Source organism: Brachypodium distachyon, chromosome 3, assembly GCF_000005505.3.
Source record: "Brachypodium distachyon strain Bd21 chromosome 3, Brachypodium_distachyon_v3.0, whole genome shotgun sequence".
Taxonomy (NCBI): Eukaryota; Viridiplantae; Streptophyta; class Magnoliopsida; order Poales; family Poaceae; genus Brachypodium; species Brachypodium distachyon.
In genome coordinates, this window is record NC_016133.3 from 6844686 (window position 1) to 6865450 (window position 20765).

The 20765-nt window shown below is 42.2% G+C and overlaps 2 protein-coding genes and 1 long non-coding RNA gene across 4 annotated transcripts; 1 reads left to right on the plus strand and 2 right to left on the minus strand.

Annotated features, from left to right (window-relative positions):
* LOC112271895 lies at nt 1-2418 on the minus strand. Its single transcript, XR_002965416.1, has 3 exons — nt 2184-2418; nt 1210-1365; nt 1-371 (listed from the first exon to the last, which is right to left on the minus strand). It is a non-coding gene; the product is annotated as an uncharacterized LOC112271895 (long non-coding RNA).
* A 1192-nt stretch (nt 2419-3610) lies between these two features.
* Nucleotides 3611-5471, minus strand: LOC100833592 (40S ribosomal protein S24-1). The gene is made up of 4 exons (XM_003571728.4): nt 5239-5471; nt 4976-5146; nt 3943-4029; nt 3611-3850 (listed from the first exon to the last, which is right to left on the minus strand). The coding sequence occupies exons 1-4, from the start codon at nt 5362-5364 to the stop codon at nt 3821-3823; spliced, it is 414 nt and encodes a 137-aa protein (XP_003571776.1). The 5' UTR covers nt 5365-5471; the 3' UTR covers nt 3611-3820.
* Nucleotides 5472-14970: 9499 nt separating this feature from the next.
* LOC100835732 (monosaccharide-sensing protein 2) lies at nt 14971-20461 on the plus strand. Of its 2 annotated transcripts, XM_014900790.2 has the most exons (7): nt 14971-15162; nt 15292-15501; nt 15582-15689; nt 16148-16714; nt 18118-19079; nt 19319-19506; nt 19622-20461. In XM_014900790.2, the coding sequence occupies exons 3-7, from the start codon at nt 15599-15601 to the stop codon at nt 20061-20063; spliced, it is 2250 nt and encodes a 749-aa protein (XP_014756276.1). In that variant the 5' UTR covers nt 14971-15162; nt 15292-15501; nt 15582-15598; the 3' UTR covers nt 20064-20461. The 2 variants fall into 2 exon arrangements, with proteins under 2 accessions (XP_014756276.1, XP_003571780.1); XM_003571732.3 differs by lacking the exon at nt 14971-15162 and having other exon boundaries at nt 15184-15501.
* The last annotated feature ends 304 nt before the right edge of the window (nt 20462-20765 follow it).

Below are 20765 nucleotides of genomic sequence, written 5' to 3' on the forward strand. Positions count from 1 at the left end.
TAGTTCAACACAACAAAGGGATATACCCAAAGATAAAAAATGTATCAAACGAAAAATACATTTTTACTGAAGTATTTAATTTTGTAGGGCTGTCAGGCTGTAGGTTTTTCCAGCACTCGATACTTGAGGTTTTGCATCTGTAGTAGTCCTAAATCTCTGAATTAGCTATCCATATGCCATTTCTGAATTTCTTGGATTCCCTGGCAGGCAATCTTCTCAAGGACCTTTAGGCTCCTGACCATTGAGTTAGGACATTGAGCAATATAAGAAGACATACGTTTGCATAGGCATCACCAGCAAATTATTGCAGTTTTTCTAACATCACAATTAAATTGTCCTTTCTGACCTTCACGCCACGTCATATGAGTTAACTGTACAAAAATTTAAATTGCAGTTAACTTGTAGTCAGGACTCAGGAGAGATGAATTAAACACAACAAACCAACACATAACCCATCTAGAAGTATATGGTGAGAGCCTGTCATTCTCGCATCTAATCGTAAAATACAGCTCATGAGATCAAGATGTCATTCTAGCAAATCAGACTACATAAAATTTGGTACCAACTGTGTTTGACTCAGTGAACTATAGTTGAGTGCTATTGTAGAATCTTGTCCAGGTCAAACAGAAGATATATACGTGAAAACATAATTCAATTTTATAGAACTACATATCTACCTTGTTCACCAAGACATTCATTGGAATAGAACAACAAATCCACCAAAAGAGAAGGAGAAAAAGAGATCGGCTAACTTCTAACTGTAACATGTTGAAATAAAACAGAAAGAAGCATTTACAGTTACATTACAGAGTATTAGGAACTAATTTCCTCAGATAAAACGGCAATAAATTAGTTCCAAGCAGTACAAAATAACAGTTCCCCTGACATTAGCACACCAAACATTTTGCCGAGATGATTGTCAACATTGCTATAAATGATTCATAGCTAGCAACATCAGGTAAAGCTTTGCAAAAAGTCAAGTTGCTTCAGAAACAGAAAATTGATACTCCCTCCCGTCCCATAATAAGAGGCACACACGTATTCCTAGATCTTTAATTAAATATGTATTTTTCTTAACAAAAAGCACACCATTGATTCGTTAGAAAGAACTTTCTAATTATTTAATTATTTAATATATATTTAGTTAGCTAAATTGACGATCTAGAAATATGTGCATGCATCATATTATGGGACTGAGGTAGTAATAACCTGAACAAAAAGATCAATGACTGGAAGTGTGGTGAGAAGTCCATCGTCATTTACATTTTCACCAATATTAAGAACGTTCGCCAAACTTGTGTCGTGGCTTCTAAAAAATTCTGATCCACCAAAAAATGTGTAATCTTCAACTATGTTGACTGGAACCTGCGTCATTCAAAAATATTTTAAAAGACCACTAAAACCAAATCCTGTAAATTCTTAAATGTGGCAAGTAGTATAAGAAAGCAATCCAAATGACGGAAAACTCCTTCCCATAATTCATCATTCACTGGAAGTTAACAGCGCCGCGATGCATATAACAGTTTATGTTACGCCACACAAAATATTAGGAAATAACCCTTCGATCGACACGACCCAAGAAATACAACTATGATGTTTGAGATGTTTGAATTGGGTTAGACATGTCCAAAAGTGGGAGGGGTGCTTCCATTAGCATGGCAAATTCAAATGTAACAATGGGAAGGCATGGGCTTGACTGCGTCTAAATCAAGCATGTTCTGTTGAAACGCTCCAGAAAACAAGTGACAAATCTTTTGACCCGTCACCCATTTCACAAGTTCATAAGTTATTCTAATAAGCATACATCAAAATAGTCGGACGATGCCCTTGTAGGTCTATCACTTTGTCAGGACAGAAGTCAGTTTTCAAATCAAACTCGCATGATTTCTCAAGTCCCGACATGATAAAATACTGGTGTGGCCTAGATTAGAAAATATGGCTGCCTCAAAACACTGGCAGTCCTCTTAACAACAATTTAAATTGTATCATCAAGTCGTTCATATGTTCAGGAATGCATCAAAAACATGTTCTTGGATAAGCCTGCAGCGTCATGTCCTATGTGAGATTGGTAATCATTACAATTTAGTCTTAAAAATTTCTACTTCATAGTTCCACAACAAGCAAGATTGCGAGTGCATTTGAAAATTACTTTTGGACAAAGGTGGGCTAGATTGCAAGTGTACCTGTTAGTGCTCGCTCACCAAGTGCATATTGCCTGCAATGATCAAGATTAAATATGTCTCTGCCCCCCAGTGGTGCTCCTCGCCGGCCTCCTTCCCCATGTGCCCGACGAGCGCTCATGAAAGCCGGTCTGAATAGGGGATTGGTTCATGAAAGCTGCCCGACGTTCCTGAAGATAATTGTACAAAAAAATGCAGACATAAGGAAATCTCGACAGTCGCACGGCGGCAGCACGGATGTGCTACCTCCCTGGGCAGGTAGCTTATCCTCCAACACCCAAAACCCTAGCAGGCGGCAACCTCAAGCGGAGAGGCGGCGGCGAATCCAGTTTCCATCACGGCGCGCGCAAGGGAAGGAGAGGGCGGCGTCCTCAGCGGGGGAGGGCAAGGGCGATGGGCGGCGGCTATTGCGGTGGCAACGGCGGCATCATCTGCGGCGGGGGCTGGAGGAGGTATCCGGAAGAAAGGAACGTTCCGGAGCAAGGGTCATACCGTGAACCGGTGCTGGGAGTCATACTTGAGGCTGCTGCGCTTGTGGATGGCGACGATGGCGGTCAGCGATTGAGATCTCTTAGCAATTAGGGGAGGCGGAGGGCAAGGAGGATACGGCGGAACATGTTGGTGGCCAGGTCGGCGACGGTGGTGGCCAATGTGGGGCAGCAAGGTGGCGGCGTCCATGGGGTATGGGCATAGCCCATACGGTTGGGGAGGGATGACAACGAACGCGGGGAGTGGTGGGCCAGTTGGAGGGTGACGGACGGTCGGACGTACGTACCAAACTCGAAATTAAGTAGTAGTAAAGAGTTAAAGACCTGAGTACGAAAGAAATCAGTGTACATTCAGAAGGTGATCAGGTCTCATTTTCCTTCGTTTGCTTCCTTTAGAAAAATAAATGGTTAATCGAATCTTGTGTGAAAGCAAGCGCTCGTTTGAAATTTGTTCATTTGTGCTCCAATGCTCTGGTTTAATTACTTTTAATTATTCAGTAATTAAACGGATAATCCTCACTTGATTCTGCACGTCCGGTTTCCCCCATCCCTCCTGCTGTACATACATTCATCATCAACGGAGACACTTGAATCTCGCTTACATTACATTCAACAGTTTGACGTTGTCCTCATATTTCGATCCATGTTTCCCCAGTTTCGATTAATGTTTCCCCAGTTTCGTGTTAGACCGAACAGCAGAAAACAAAGTTCAAGTAATACGCCAAACAGCTACAGATCTACGATTGATAAGAATTACTCCGCCAAACAGTACTCCCTCCAATCCCAAATTCTTGACATTGTTTTAGCACAAATTTGAACTTAAAAAAGACAAGAATTTAGGATAGCAGGTTATACTATTTTTGTTGTGCTGCGCACGTTGTCACCTGATTATGGATTTTCGCTAACATTGTGCTTGAATTAGAGGCACAACACTTGAAGCAGTTGAGTAGAAGCAAGAATTAAAAATTGTAGACACGTCGATTAAAATAGAAGTCAAGGATAAGCCCCAACATAACAAGGCATGGTAAAAGCTCAAAATTCTCTTTCTAGCAGATCAAGCTTTTCTGCAACGAACGCCAACAAGATGTGTAAGGAGTACAAAAACTGATAGCGAACAGGCAGAACTGAAAGCAGCCAAGACGCACAATTAGCTTACTTCTTCTTTGCATCCCCAGCCTTTGTCTGCAAAAGCAGTCCAAGAAATCAATTTAGTGACATTTGAAACAAAATAGTGTTGGAACTCCAGTCTGGTCTGATAGAAAATATTTGTATACCTTCTTCACTCCACGGATCTTCTTTGTCCTGTTCTTCCTTTCCTTAATCTGCTTCCGTGATTTCTCTACCTTGGTAGCTAGCCCGTTCTGTGGAAAAGCAGCAATTGTTTTCAGCAATGCAATTATTCAGTGGGAAAAAAATTGAATGCCAGACAATTTGTTTGAGCAAATTAAAATATTAGTAACAGGTAGACAAATTCTGAAAATAAACTGATAAAATTGGAAGAACAGAATCTCAGTAGAGCATGAAACATAATAATGCAGCTATATGAGCAATATGATGTAAGAGGCAAGCAGACAAATGGCAATTTCACAAGTCTAGCAGATGTATTCTTGCAAAGAAAGGTTCCATATATAATTTCTGCAGATCCATATAGTAAAATAGTACAGCTTAGATGACAATTTAGCGCATCTCACATGAATAGGTACCAGTAGCGGTAGCTGAGGGATAAGATTAATCAGGATATGTTGAGCCTGAACTATCTGCTGCTGCATCAATGAACTTATGGACAATTTAACAGATATCTGAAGGGCCATGTTGGTCGAAGGTGGATAATTGGTGACTACTGCTACTGGGACCTATTGTAAGGTCTACCAATACCGTATTAATTTCTACAGTACATCAGAATATTAGAAGAATTGGTTTAATACTCTCCGTAACAAACCATCATCTAAGAAATGGAGCCATTTGTTATCGCACACCACAGCCAAGATCTTCTACTCCCTCCATCCAACAAAAGATGTCTCAAGTTTGTCAAAATTTGAATGTATCTAGACATGACTTAGTGTATAGATGCATTCAAATTTAGTCGAAGTTGAGACATCCTTTGTCGGACGGAGGAATATAAAACAAGATGGCTAGTAATGAAACTAAACTAAACTAAACTGAACAAATCGTCACTATAGACTGAATGCAGTATATACAGTAATCCAGGATTACATTTTTCATGTCAGATAATCAGTAGAAATTATTATGGAAGACTAACGATTAAGAGCAGGATGCTGAGGATGGAAGCAAGCAAGAGAAGCGTACCCTGATCAGCCTGTACTTGGGCTCGAACTTCTTGGCGGCCTCGAGGTTATCGTAGATGAGTCCGAAGCCAGTGGACTTGCCGCCTCCGAAGTGGGTGCGAAACTTGAAGACGAAGATGCAGTTCGAGTCCTTCACATCGTAGATCTTCGCCAGCCGCTCCTTGAGATCCGTCTGCGACAGGAAGGGATCAGCCGCAGCTCGCATCGAAACGACCTCACCAAGAGAAGAGATGCTTTTCCGCCGCGAAATTGAGTAGTACGCACCTTGGAGACGTTGGCACGGCCTGGGTGGATCACCTCGAGCACGAACTGCTTGCGGGAGAGGAGACGGTTCGTCATGAACTTGCGGGTGCGGAGAGTGACCGCGGGAGAAGTCTTCGCGTCCGCCATGATTGCTGCTGCTGCCGGACGTGCGGCGGAGCTCCCTGGGATTCCTAAAGACGGCGGCGGCGCGAGTGAGAGGAGGCGGCGGCAGGGGTGGCGCGGGGTGGGGTGGAGAAGGGATTATATACACCTGGAACCCTAGGTCTTTGCAGCTCATAAACGAAAAGGAACTATGGGTTCTGATGGGCCTTATACGGGCTTCATTGGCCTTTAGGATAACTGAACTCGCAATAGCTGCCGGCCGTTTGTTAATGGCCCAATGCTGTTGTCACTCGATATTTCGGCACACGAATAGTTTTCCCTAAGAAACTGGGTTCAAAGGTAGCGCATCGTCAGGATTCACCGGTTCACCTCTACTCCTGTTGCCATCTTGGCGCTGAGAGGTGAGAGAAACGTCAGATCCTCCTAGACGATTTGAGAAGTTTTTAGTTTTATGAGTCTTGTGATCTTCATTGGCAATGTTACGGCGGAGGATGCAATGCCATTGACAATGAAGGTACTCTGGTTCTTTCTCTGCTGCGACAGTGCCTCTTTGAGCAACGCCACGGGCTGGAGAGTTCTACTCCCCGCAAATTCGATGTATTCGATCATGTGGATTTTGAGTATCTGTCCTCGCAGATCCGTTCATATGGATTTGATGAGTTTTTGTCAGTGTGTTATGATGCGTTTGTTGGTCTGATCTTTTGTGACTTTGGAGTCATTCTCTAGTGTTCTTATGAAGATCTTGTGGTTGGATGACCTGCTTTAGGGGATCATCCCCGATCCAAGTACGTTTAACGCTCACGGCTTCTCATCTTTTTACATGGACGGTTCAAGAGGCTTTTCAAAACCTATGAAGGTAGTCAAGTTCGTGCAGGGGTACGAGTGGCGATGTTGCTGTTCTAGTCTAATTGCAATTCTTTTGCTAAACCTTGGAGAATATTTCGTGTTGCAAAGATTAATACCATGGAGAATATGTTTTCAAGAGATTTCATTGTAGTTCTTAGTCATAGGGGTTACTTTGTAGTTTCTTTTGCCTATGATTCGAAGCACCGTACATGTAATGGTTTTCGAATTTGAATAAAATTACGATTGATTCTAAAAAAAGAATAATTTTCGCTTCCTCGGAAAAAAGATTTTGTTTGAGATAAAAAGAAGAAGAAGATTGTCTTTGCCTATCCAATTTTTTTAAAGGGCTAATTTCAAAAAATTAAATTAAAAGGGCATGTAAATTCTCCTAGAGGGTTTTAGGGATTGAATTGACCCTCGGCTCCAATCCTCTTGGACACGAATCAAGCTTGTGTAGGATTTCAGTTGAAGACAAAGGCAGCTAGGACCTTATTTGTTCTTCAGACATCATTGGGTATTGTTTTTATTAACTGTTAATTGCATAGATGTTTCTAAGAAGACATGTATTTAGACATAGGCGAAATGGCCCCCACGCCTTTCAGAGATAAATAGTAAATTATTACTTTTCATAGGAATACACTTGTAGATGGAGTAAGAGAGGAGAGAGAGATAGTAGATGCATTAGAACTTTCACATGAAAAAAAGAATGAGGTTTGAGCTCATGTTAGAATTCCTATGAAATTGAGGCCATAGGGATGCATTTCATAGGATTTTGCGAACTGCATTCCTATGATCCAAATGGCTCTTATAGGGAAAAAAATCCTAAGGATTAGAATCCTAAAAAATTCCTTTGGAAATCCTACAAAATATTCATGTTTTTATATCTTAGAACAAACAAAACAAAAAATGTACCAGTTCTCAGTTCTTTAGAAAGGCAGGATTTAAGCACTGAACTTGTTTCTTAGGCAGTATGCGAAGTGATTTGTTTCTATTAAAATTTACAACCACATTTAAGAAATAAAAAAAATAATGTATTTAAAAATATTATAAGTTTTATTGGCCTGCACCTTCAGGTTGAGTTTTGTTGACTTTTTATGAGAGCTAAAAGTTGGTTCGGTGGGAAGTTGTTTTTGTTTTGTTCTTAATTTTTTCGGTTCAAAGCTCACATACTTGAAGTTTGAAACTGTGTGTTGTGCAGTTGAAAGTTACATCCACCGTTACATAATTCTTGTCGAAATATTACACGTAATTAGATATTTTTAACGAATAGATACATCCAATTTTCGGCAAATTTGAGACCAGAGTTAGACAGCGAGTAAACGTGAGTTGAAACAATTCCATCGAGCGGTCCAAACCACTCGGCCCCGTAAAAACAAAATTAGCTGTGTGCCTGTGCCCCCGCTACCTATATGGCCCCTGACACGCCTGACGACGCAGCTAACATTCTCCTCACCTGCGCGTCAAGCATGCATGACCTACTTACCGACGAATTGCTAACAACTCTCTTACCTACAACACACTTAACGTCCTTGCAAACACAACTGCGCTTCAAATTAAAGAACATCGCAGACTAGCTTTACGTACGTAAGTAGAGCGCAAGATCGTCCAAACAAGTTGATCCCCGTGCAGAGAGAGGGATTAATTAATCCGTCTCGATCGCTCGACATGTTGCCGCCGGGAACGCTGTTGGCGGTGGGCTTCATGCTCTGCCCGTTCCGCGCCTTCGCGCCGTCCGGAAGGAACCTCACCGCGCTGCTGCCGGAGCTCTGCGAACTCATCGGCTCCCTCTACCGCCACGTCCGGGGCGAGCTCGTCCGACAGCAGCTCACCGGCGCGGTCACCAGCCCCCGCCGCCACCGGCGCTCTTTGAGATACCGATAAATCCATGTATTGTACGGTGACACTAGCTAGCACGGTGGCACCTCTATATCTATATGCATGTCACATATGTACGCGTGTTGTGCTAGCTAATGTGTTCTTGCCAATTCTCATTGTGGCCTCGTTCTGAATTTGTCTCGTTTCCTGTTCGTAGGTTATTTTCTCCCCCGGTAATGGAAATTGAAGAAAAATAATTGAGAAAAGTTCATTTTGAATCCTGAAATTGTATAACTTGTCTCAATCAAATCCTAACCTTCTAATTCCAGGTTTTCAGCCCCTGACCTATCTAATCCCGGTCAATTTAAACATTATCCTGAAATTCCCTGTTTGGCTAGGTCGGGATAATGATGTGTCTTAGGATCTGGTGAGTGAGCATTGTATGTGGGTCCCGGCTACTTATTTTTATACGGTTATACCTGAAAAAATTATCCGGAAAAAATTACCCACATTTTTTAAAAAACTACTAGTCATCTGGTGAGGACATTGGCATTATTCCCTCGAAGCGAGCCCTCCCGACCTGGGCAGCAGTAGCGGAGCATACGCGCCAAGAGTGCCAGTTCTGGCGAGCGGCGAGCCAAGCCGTCGCCTCGCCTAAGAAAATATATTAGAAGACCTTAACCGACATAGTTAAAAATATATTAGAAGACGCTCTAAAAAAATTAGTAACGGTTATTCTCGTTAGTTATTTCTTAAACATAGTTAAAAATATCAAAATTAAAAAAAAAAGAGAAACAAGAGCATCATTTGTATCTTTCCTTTAGTCTTAGTCTTAGCCAGCAATCCTGATTCACTACGTCTACAAGTTCAGGGTTAAAAATAGATTTTTCTCAAAATAATTGGGTGCAAAACTATGGAGGCCTTGATGTCGATTGATAGGATCGAGCAGTGCGCGTCCTGTTCTCTTCATGTTTATGGTTTATAAGTTCCTATTTATCCTTAGGGACTTTATTTATATTTACGAGATTGTACAAAAAACAAACAGAGAGAGCATGTGCAATAAAAAAGGATCTGTGGAGTCTCCAAAACAGTTGGAGACGAGGCCCACGAATCAAGACGACATTTTTGCTTGCTTGCTTTCCAGTTTCCACACAGTGTGCTGTTCGGCCCTTCGTTGTTGGGCTTAATTAGTTTAGCTGACACGTCCCGTCCTGTCCTCGTGACATTGCCCCGCCTTACCTTCCTATGCTATTTTCTTGCATTGAGTAATGTGTATCAGCTCAAACGCATTTTTTACTCTCTCAGCAATTATAACGGATACTTTTTTTCTGTTTGAAAGAGTCGCTAACCCTGTATGCCACGCGGTAATTATAACGGATACTTAACCTCTCGAAATGACTAAATACTAGTACTTCTTCTATTTATTTTTACAAAAAATGGTCTACCTTTGATTAGGTCAAATTTTAGTTTGACCAAATTCATAGAAAAATATGCAATACCTATAATATGAATTAAGTACATATATCATGACGAACTGAGAGCTGTGATGTTGAAAAATTTATCTATATAAAGTTGATCAAACTTTAAAAACTTTGACTTAGGATAAAGCTTATAATCTCTTATATAAAGAATAAAATGGAGTAATTTAAACTTGTCATGGAGTGTGGTTTCACTTATGAAACATACTCGAGGTGGTTCTGGCTGCATGGATAACTTGTCATCGTCGACGCGAAAAAGAAAATCAATACACCGATTCAATCAGTGTTATTACTCCGCGGTTTTAAAAGAAGCCGGATAATAAGCTAGCTTCTACATACATAGCGAGAGGGGAAAAAAATGAAAGATCATGGTGCTTAGGTGGTTCAACCACTGTATATTTATGCCACACTAGCAACCTGTTCACCAAACTGGCTTGGGGAGTCATTTATTTGATTTTGTTACTTTAGAGGTCTACGTAAGCGATGTCGACAAGGACTCATCTAGAGTTTCCCTGGTTTCACTAGAGAGAGTTGTGGAAGGCTCAAGGGTCGAATGAGAGTAAAATTGATAGGCTCGAGAAGCAAAATACTCAGTCTGCTGCTTTCTATGAGAGGTTCTGTCTTTGTTGTAAATAAAAAAAAAGTCTAACCAAAATTTTAGAAAAATATACTAATTTCTATCTACGATATCAAATAAATAAATATACTACTCCCTCCGACCGGAATTACTTGTCGAATATTACATGTATCTAGACGTTTTTTACACATAGATACATCCGTATTTGGGCGAATTTGAGACAAGTAATACCGATCGGAGAAAGTATGAACTTTTTTTTGACAGATTTGATAAAGCTAATAGAGTTGCCGATGTTGGTTGATTTTTCTATAAACTTGGTCAAATTTAAGAAATTTGACTTAGCACAAAGTTAAAACAGCTGATGGAAAAATGCAGAGAGTAGTCTAAAATGTGGAGATAGAAAAATAATGTTTCCTATACAATTTCATATATCCGCTCCAAAATCCAAAAGACCTCACAATATCAATGCTGCAAAAAACATTTGTTCCATAATGATCGAGCCTAAAAATTTCTAACCAGGCGTTGTGTACCGTGTACCTATTTGACCTTGGAGAACAAAACTCTGCATTTAAGCATTTCACATTACACCCCTCCACGTATCAAAGTAGTAGTGCTGACAGTGACCAGAAAAAGGAGAGTAGAACTAACAGTGACAGTTTGAAAGGAAAGACAGCAGGTGCCCGTCCCCTTGCACTCTGAACCGTTGCTCGCAACAAGCCAGAGAAGGATCCACGGCGACCGGGACGCGCCTGTCACGGCGGATCCACCAAACTCCAGCCTCCAGGGACCGTGAAAGGGAAAAATATCTTGGGCCCAATAATTCGATGTACTAGTATCGTAGCGCAAGATTCCGCCCAATTATTGCCGAAATGCCGACCTCTCGAGGCAGCGGCGCGGCGTTTGGTCGTTCGTTCATAAACGACGATTTTTGTATTTTTGTTTGTTCCGTCAGGTAACAACAACGTTGGCTTTTCTCCCCACCAAGACGATGGATGAACTGTGTGCACGATTTTCCTTTTGCGACTACGCGCCATTCGGGCACACGCGACTGTTTAAGGTGAAACAACAGTGTACCGTGTACGTGTCTCGCCAGCCATACCGCAGACGTGTCAAACTGTCGACGTGTTGCTGCTGCCTGGTTCTCTGGATGCTCCTTCTTGTCTTTTTTCTCAATGCTGCTCCATTCCATGCTTCCGCCGCGCGCACTTGAATTCTCTTTGGATTAAATCCCCCGTCACAATTATTGTCTAAAGCAGAATCCTGCGTGCACTCGAGCGCCACTAATTGATTTTCATCGGAGACACGCCCCACCATGACATTTGCTTGATCTCGATGGTCCCTTTCGTTTTGTTTTTCTTAATTAAAGGTCCCTCCGTTTACGGCACTCCCTGCATCGCCTCGTCGCTCTCACAACCCAGATTATACCCCACTACCGATCGGATCGATTCGATTCTCATTCGACACAAGAGAATCCCCCGCAATGAATTCAGGAAACGAAACACCTTTCCAGGACTCCCTTTCCGGGCTTCATCACTTCATCAGGCATTGGCGATTCACGGCCTCTCTCCCCGTGGAAGATCGATCGAGGAAGCGGCGCGCCCGAAATGAAATATCTGGGGAGCACCGATCGACAGGGAGATACGTACTACGCTTCCGACACGGACCAACCAGCGGAAAGAGAAAGAGACTGCGCTATCGATGCGGACCCGTGGGACAGAGATTCCGCTTTCGATTTGGACTCACGGAAATTATTGAGGAGTGTGATCGGCACCGGGACCCTGTGACGTGTGGTTTTCTGGTGGCGTTGGGCATGTCGATTGCCCGAAAGCGCCGGTTGCTTGTGCCCATGGAAAGGAGAAGGCACAAGTTGGAGTGTAAGGCTACGGTCGGGAGAGCTAGCGGCGGTTTTGCTTGTTAGGCTGGAGTTCCGCGAAGTAGCTGTTGCTAAACTACTGATAATAATAATAAGAAGAAAAGATACTCTCTCCTATACATATTAATTGTCAAAATACTACATGTATGTATATGTTTTTTTGACAAATTTAAGACAATTAATATGAATCGGAGGGAGGGAGTACAAATGATACTTATACCATCGAATAATCAGTCACAACTCACAAATGCTCGGCTTCAAATATAATCATTCAAAATTTTCACCGGCTCTAAATATGTCCGGAAGGCTTGGGCCCCGCTGCAGAACAAGATGAGTTGGCTGGGTCATCTTAATTGTGCAACATGCATTAAAGATCAAATTGACGGCATCTTGTTGGGTGACGTTGCGCCTCAAACACTTTAGGCAAGATCTTGCACGAGAGTCATCACCTTGTTTTTTTTTCTCTTGTTGCCTTTTTATTTCTTGTATTGCTTGTCTCCACTCTGTTTAAAGAAAATGGACGAGCTAAAGCTTTTGTCCGCGTTAAAAAATAATGCCTCTACTATTTTTTTTTTGAAAGGTAATGCCTCTACTACTGGTTGGCCGTCAAGGGCCACATGAAAAATATAATTTGCCCTTTCTATTGGTCACATATGTCACCGCGTGTCTGTGTAGTGGATTTATCATTTACTCCTATGCATAGACGGAAGCTGATTAGTTTAACAAGGAACTCTTGGTCGGTAAATAAAAATGCATTTAAACTTCATTAGAAATTGAATATTTCGCACCACCTCAGCGGCAAATCTTGGTCAGACAGTGATATCAAACGTCAACTCAGGGATAGATACGATGGTTCAGTTGTATGTACGATTTTGACCCTTAATTTAAGCTTCAATTGCTACGTGTCTATGTTGCATATTTTAGCCTTATTTTCTCAACAACCTTTAAACTCATGGATTGTCAAGAGCTTTGAAAATTAGCTGACGCATGCTATCTACTGTCATGCTCCTGAAAGGAACGGGTACCGGTACCATACCAAATAAGCCGTGGTCTTGGTCAAGCAGCTGTCGTTTTGTAATTGTACCACCGCCTATGTCATTGCTTGCATTCTTAGCCACGTTGTTAGAATCTGGAAGTATTTTGCACCACCTCAGCGGCTCAATCCATGCCGTTTTCTTGGCCTGTGGCAGTATAACAGATCATACGATCTTCATATTATGATGTGTACATAACAAACATAATGGATTCACGATTTCTATTTCATTTGAGGATTTGTTATTTCTCACTCGCTTAGTTCGAGATTCTATGTTACCAAGATACGATCGATGCAAAGGCTAGGGGCTGCCCTCCTTTTCGAAAGAAAAGGCGTTATCAGTATAGCTGCAATAACATTTAGTAATAGATCTACAACTCCCTGGAGTTCAAACATACTCCCTCCTTTTCACAAAGAATGACACGCACGCATTTCAAGATTTTACTTTGACGAACAATTAGACTAATGATTTCGATGCAGAGGCCGGAGCTTCTACCCCTTTTCGAAAAAAAAGACTAATGATTTGAGGGTTATGTGCTATAAAAATTATATCATTGAATTCGTATTTCAAAAACGTTTCCAACAATATAAAATTTGTAACATATAATCTACGCTCTATTGGTCTAATCATTGGTCAAAATTCGATCTCGAAAAGCTTGTACGCCATTCTTTGTGAAATGGAGGGAGTAGAACGTAACTTTTCATAAAATATACGACCGTGTAAATCAACTGCAAATAAAAATAAACAATAGAGAAAACCAAAGAAACCCTAGCCACCATTGACCTAAATCCTTGGATCTCTTGGTCCCCTCCCCCTGACGTCTCATCTAAGTCGAAAGGTAAGAGGACCCCATTTTGTTCATACAATGTTATCTTTTTTAGGTTATGATATTATTTGTTTTTTATATTCACCTGTGGTCGCTCTTTCCTTTTCATGAAGCAGACAATGATGGGGGTCATATTAACCGTGCTCTGTCGGTTCAAGAGCAGTAAATGTGTTAAGGTATGCCGTCCTTCCGGTGTAGTTTCCCTCGATTTGCATCGGTGAGGCAGCGAGGCAATTTTGAGTGTTTTTTCTCGAGCTTCCACCATGTCTCCGTGCACTCCCATTAGTGTCGAGATGAATTCTGGAATCTTATGTAAGTAAGGTAGGATGTGGCTCATGGATGATATTTCTTGAAGGGGTAATGTTGGACACGGATTGAGAGTTTGATGGTTTCTGACAACCCTTCGGAATGCTGACACACAAGAGTGGAGCGGTAGCAGTGACATGCCATCACGTGCATAATCTAAAAATCTAATTATTTTGTTAAGACTTAAGAGTTCTCGTTAATATTGATTCCTAGAAGCATAGTTTTAAAAACAGGACCGGACCGCTAGTTATGCTGGAAAAACTGACAAACTGAGGGTCAGGCTGGCCTTTTAAAACTATCGGTCCGTGCAAAAAAAGCGAACCAGGATTTTTCCAATTGGACCGGTAAAAACCGGAAGCGGTCGGACCGCCGAAACGGGCGTCGTTGTTTAGTCTAGGTGGGATTCGATCTCAAGCCAACCAAGCCAACCACTATCATTGAAGTTACTACTCCTATTACTTATAGTATTTATAGTTAGTACTTATAGTATGTCTTTATAGTTAGTGAACCACGGTTGAACCGGTGAACCACCGGTCAGACCGATGAACCACTGAACCGAATGCTCAAACGGTACATAAACCGGTCCGGTTTTTAAAACTACACCCAAAAGACCGTGCACTATAATTGTTGCAACCAACCAAGAATAAATGCTTCCTAAACAAAACAAAAAATCTAGGAGTTAATAAGATCAATCCGGGCCGTTCAGTCCTCGAGCGAATTGACTGGTAGATCACGACAGTCTCGTGCTGACAGCTGAGTTCCTGGCTGGCTCCTGACGCACCGTTTGGCGGGACGCCGGCGGCAAAGCACGTCCCAAAACCCCTCTCCCCGTTGAAACGAAGTGTGCGCATGTGTTGGACACCAGGGAGAGAGATCTTGCTTGTTCTCTTGCTGGAAAGGTCGGATCTTTCGGCATCTTCGATTGCCGATGCGTTCCTGAGGAGACTAGAGGGGATCTGCCGGGTAGTCGGGTGTTTTTCGCCGGGGGAATTGAAAAGCTGAGATCTTTTCTCCCGGTGGTTGCCTCGCTGGGAAGCCTAGTGGCGGCCATTTAACCAAAGAAAAGAGTACTTTGTTTGTTCTCTCCGTTTGTTTTGTTTACCCCCGCCGTGCTCTCTTCTCCCCCTCTCTCTCTACATGTGGCATCTGGGCAGTTGCTTGGCCTGCCACTGAATCTTTTGTCCTCACTCTCGCAGGGGGACGAGGCTTGTGTCCTTTCTTCTCTTCCCTTCTCTCCTCTGCTTCTCCTTTTTCTACTGCCAGGGAGCAAGCAGGTTGGAGGGGCTGGCTCTGGGCTCCTATTTGAACTGCCTTTGCTCGATTCTGATCTACCGGACCGGGGGACCGCCGCTTCTTCGCTTCTCTGCCGGCTTTTCGATCTCTCCTTTCCTTGCCCTTCTTTGGAGGTATGTCAGGGCAGTTTTGCAAGCCGAGTTGTAGTTGCTCGTTCCATGTGACGGGGTTCATCTCGAGCTGGGCTTTGCAGCTGCAGGGATCCTGATCATGGGGGTGAAGATGTCGGGCGCTGCTCTGGTCGCGATTGCGGCTTCCATCGGCAATCTGCTGCAGGGGTGGGACAATGCCACCATTGCAGGTATATCATCTGCTCTGCGCAGATCGGCTCTTCTTCTGCTAGAGATATGCACCTTGTTTTGTTATATCACTCTGGTGAATTTGGGTTCAGAGTTTCGTGAGATATTCCCCGGTCACTTGAGATCAGAAATTGTTGTTCAGTACTAGTTTGGCTCAAAAAAAGTAGGGATAATTGGGTGGCTTCTAGCAAATTGAGTTGGGGTTTTCCTTCCGTTCTAAGCAACTTGGTGCTAACAAAAGTAATCATCAAGGAGAGAGTCCTGGGTTTTAATCTGAATAATAACTTGATTCTCCCTGATCTGTACTATTGAAGTCACAGATGCCCAATCTTAGGTTATGTGCCGTCCAACACTCCAACGAGTACAGTTTGCTTTCCTTTTTAGTGACTAAATATATGGTAAGCATTCCTTTGTTTAAGAAAGATGTTAAGGATTAACAAGGCAAACTTTTCCTCTCCAGGTGCTGTCTTATACATAAAGAAGGAATTCAAACTAGAAAATGATCCGACTCTCGAGGGTTTGATCGTGGCCATGTCACTCATTGGCGCAACCATCATCACCACATTCTCTGGGCCAGTATCAGACTGGGTTGGCCGGCGCCCTATGCTGATTCTCTCTTCAATTCTGTACTTCTTCAGTGGCCTGATCATGCTATGGTCCCCAAATGTCTACGTTCTGCTTCTCGCACGTCTTGTAGATGGATTCGGTATCGGCTTGGCTGTCACGCTTGTACCTCTGTACATTTCGGAAACAGCTCCTTCGGAGATCAGGGGACAGCTGAATACGCTGCCACAGTTCAGCGGGTCAGGAGGAATGTTCTTGTCATACTGCATGGTCTTCGGGATGTCACTGTTGCCATTACCTGATTGGAGAATTATGCTTGGGGTTCTCTCAGTTCCTTCATTGGTTTTCTTCGGATTGACTGTATTTTATCTCCCAGAATCGCCAAGATGGCTTGTCAGCAAGGGGCGAATGGCAGAGGCAAAGAAGGTGTTGCAAAGATTACGTGGAAGGGAAGATGTCTCAGGTCTGTTTTGCTGAAAAATGTGATGTTCATTTCACCTGAATTTCTAGCTGTCTGATTCCTTGAAATTGCTCCCTATATTAAACTTGCGTTTAATTTCAGATGTGATGCGTGACAGTTTTAACTGTTATTTCGAGTTGCAAAAGTATTTTCGACAACAAATTCATTTAGTTTTGTACAGACTGCATAACATAATGTACTCCTAGATCAGAACTACTTGCAGAGCTTAAGATTTCAGTGTTCTTGACATCTATTATATAATTAAAACAAAAGGACAAGAAGCACCATGTTCATACACATAGGCTAAATTATCTCCACTGTCCATTATGTGATGGGTCTTAATTATAACGACTATGATTTAAAAACCTTCCGCACAAGTGACTTAATCTACCATGTCCAGGCCCTAGAAGTATATCAATTTGAGATCAACAAGTACAACCATGATACGTGTACGTGTAGGACAATAAACACATCTTCTGAACTTAGCAAGGGAAATATGCTTTCAACTCCGATGTGAATTCTGATAAGAGAACCAGGCATAGTTATGTGTGCTCTCGATTGGCTAGAAAAAATAATCTGACAATTTAGATAAGAGAATTGATTCTCAAAGTATTTTTTAAATAATTGAAATAATTGCATGGCGAGTTTGCATATCTTGGTGTTCGATTGTTACACACATAAGTCTTATTGCCGTGCAAATGCGCGGGTCACTCAGCTAGTTAATTTATATTATACTCAGGAGTAAATTGTTGTTGCTACCTTACAGCGAAACATGCACACCAGCATGTCAAAGTAGTATTTGTCGTCTTGTTTTGCACTTTAAGCAAACAATTTGGTTGACAAATCTCAGATAAACTATGGCTATTGTAATTGTACAGAAGTATGTAACTAGAGTTCTCTACCTGTCATAACCTGCTAATTTCAGCAAGGTATTTATGTTAATTATGATTCAGAGTATCAAGGGTTACCTTGCATAAGCTGCCAATTTCAGTGAGGTATTTAAAGTTTCTTTCCTATTTTTACCTCACACTTGTGGCCTACTCCATGGTTTACCCCATTTAACAATTTTTCCAAATATGGCCAACTTGACCTCACATGGAAGATCCATGCGGCAGCTGACTCAGAAGCCACATGGACACCACATCACAGGATATTGAAAAATGATCACAGGAATTCTCTGAAACCTTGAAATATAAACATCTCCCACTCATTTTAACTTCAAATTGAGTGGCGCTTGTTGCAAAAAATAATTTGTAGATTTATAATCTAAGTTATAATCCAAATTTTGTTTTTTCATTTGTCTGGAATTTGAATTTGAATTATTTAAATTCAGTTGTGAATTCAAAAATTAAATAAATATTTTTGAAGCATAATTCAGATTGTAATTCTGAAGTACAATCGTGCAGGAGAAATGGCTCTTCTTGTTGAAGGTTTAGAGGTTGGAGGAGACACCTCCATTGAAGAGTATATCATTGGCCCAGCTAGCGACCAAGCTGATGATCATGTTGTTGATGGCGATAATGATCAAATAACACTATATGGACCCGAAGAGGGCCAATCATGGATTGCTCGACCTTCCAAGGGACCAAGCATGCTGGGAAGTGTACTTTCTCTCGCATCTCGTCATGGAAGCATGGTGAACCAGAGTGTGCCCCTTATGGATCCTCTAGTAACACTTTTCGGGAGTGTTCATGAGAACATGCCTCAAGCTGGCGGAAGCATGCGAAGCACATTGTTTCCTAACTTTGGCAGTATGCTCAGTGTGACAGATCAACATCCAAAAACTGAGCACTGGGATGAGGAGAACGTTCACCGGGACGACGAGGAATATGCATCTGATGGTGCTGGAGGCGACTATGAAGACAACATCCATAGTCCGCTGCTTTCCACTACAAACATTGATGGGAAGGACATTGCACACCATGATCACCACGGAAGCACTTTGGGTATGAGAAGACGAAGCCTCTTGGAAGAGGGAGGTGAGGCAGCCAGCAGCACTGGTATTGGTGGGGGGTGGCAGCTTGCATGGAAATGGTCAGAGCGACAAGGTGAGGATGGTAAGAAGGAAGGAGGCTTCAAAAGGATCTACTTGCACCAAGAGGGAGTGCCTGACTCAAGAAAGGGCTCTGTTGTTTCACTTCCTGGTGGGGGTGATGCCACTGAAGGCAGTGGGTTCATACATGCTGCTGCTTTGGTTAGCCACTCAGCTCTATACTCCAAGGATCTTATGGAAGAGCGTATGGCAGCCGGTCCAGCCATGATGCGCTCATCAGATGCAGCTCCCAAAGGTCCAAGCTGGAAAGATCTGTTTGAACCTGGTGTGAGGCGTGCACTGTTCGTCGGTGTTGGAATTCAGATGCTTCAACAGGTAGAGAATACTGATTTCTTCAGATTTGTCTGTGTGAAAGTATATTTCCATGTTTTATGCCAGATATGCACATATAAATAAGTTTTGACCTTGAATTATTAAGTTCTTCTTGAAAAGCAACTCACCGTACATTTTGTGTGTGTTTTAGGTTGTCCAATCACTCATAGCTTGTTAGATAAGACCTAGGCTGTATTCTACTGAGAGTTCACTAACACTTTTGGATTATTTTCCTTGTATAGTTTGCTGGAATAAACGGTGTTCTCTACTATACTCCACAAATTCTTGAGCAAGCCGGTGTGGCGGTTCTTCTCTCGAATCTTGGCCTCAGTTCAGCATCAGCATCCATCTTGATCAGTTCTCTCACGACTTTACTGATGCTCCCTAGTATTGGTTTAGCCATGAGACTTATGGATATATCTGGAAGAAGGTAGCTTGTTTCCTCTGATTGCACCATCTCAGTATTTTTTTTTTCTAGATACATGAAAGGCAATTTCATGAGGAGTACTGACATACTGTATCATAAATTATTTCCCTTTCTGCAGGTTTCTGCTACTGGGCACAATTCCTATCTTGATAGCATCTTTAGTTGTCCTGGTTGTGTCCAATGTTATCAACTTGAGTACCGTGCCCCACGCTGTGCTCTCCACCGTTAGCGTCATTGTCTACTTCTGCTGCTTCGTCATGGGCTTCGGTCCAATCCCGAACATTTTATGTGCAGAGATTTTCCCCACGAGGGTCCGTGGCCTCTGCATCGCTATCTGCGCCCTAACATTCTGGATCGGGGACATTATTGTTACCTACAGTCTTCCTGTGATGCTGAATGCTATTGGTCTAGCAGGTGTCTTCGGTATATATGCAGTTGTTTGCTGCATTGCCTTTGTGTTTGTCTACCTCAAAGTCCCAGAGACAAAGGGCATGCCCCTCGAGGTCATCACAGAGTTCTTTGCAGTAGGGGCAAAGCAAGCGATGACCAACAAGGCCTAGTTCCTTCTGGAGCTTTTCTTTCAATTTGTACACTGCAAATTGCAAATCAAAGGATCCCTCACGAAGATCGGAAAACTTTCGAGTTGCAAATGAGAGGGAAGAAGATATCTTTTCGCGCTCCTTATGCAACACAAAGAATCATCACCGGGAAAGGGAAGCTGCAAAGTAGGGAAATCTCATGTCATTCATCGCCACATCTTGTTTATTAGTACTGTATTGATCATTAGTTGCTGGTAGGAATGTTCAACTTCTAATCTGGTTCTGAACTACTGTGCTGATGTCCTAAATAAAGAATCGTGTTTTTTTGTCAACTTCCAAGCTTTTGCACTTTGTGCATTGTATTGTACAATATTGTACTGGTTTTGTGCAAAGGAAGAATTTTGTTATTTGTTACCTCAGTTTGAAAGAAGCAATTGCTATTTGTTACCTTCTATATTGAGACGAAAGATTTCTCTGGACACATATTTTACATGGATTCTTATAGTGGTATGAGGAAAATCAAATGCAATAAGGCGCTCTGGTGTAGAACTGGTACACAATTCCAGTTTTGAGCATTTGCGATTTTGTGGCAAATCATAGGCAATCTAATGATTTGATTAGGTGCATTGTTATTCTCGTGCAATTTGAGGTTTGAAGTTTTTTTTTGCAGCATTTGAGGTTTGAAGTTTGCTGTTGATGTACTCCTTTGTACATCCTTTCATT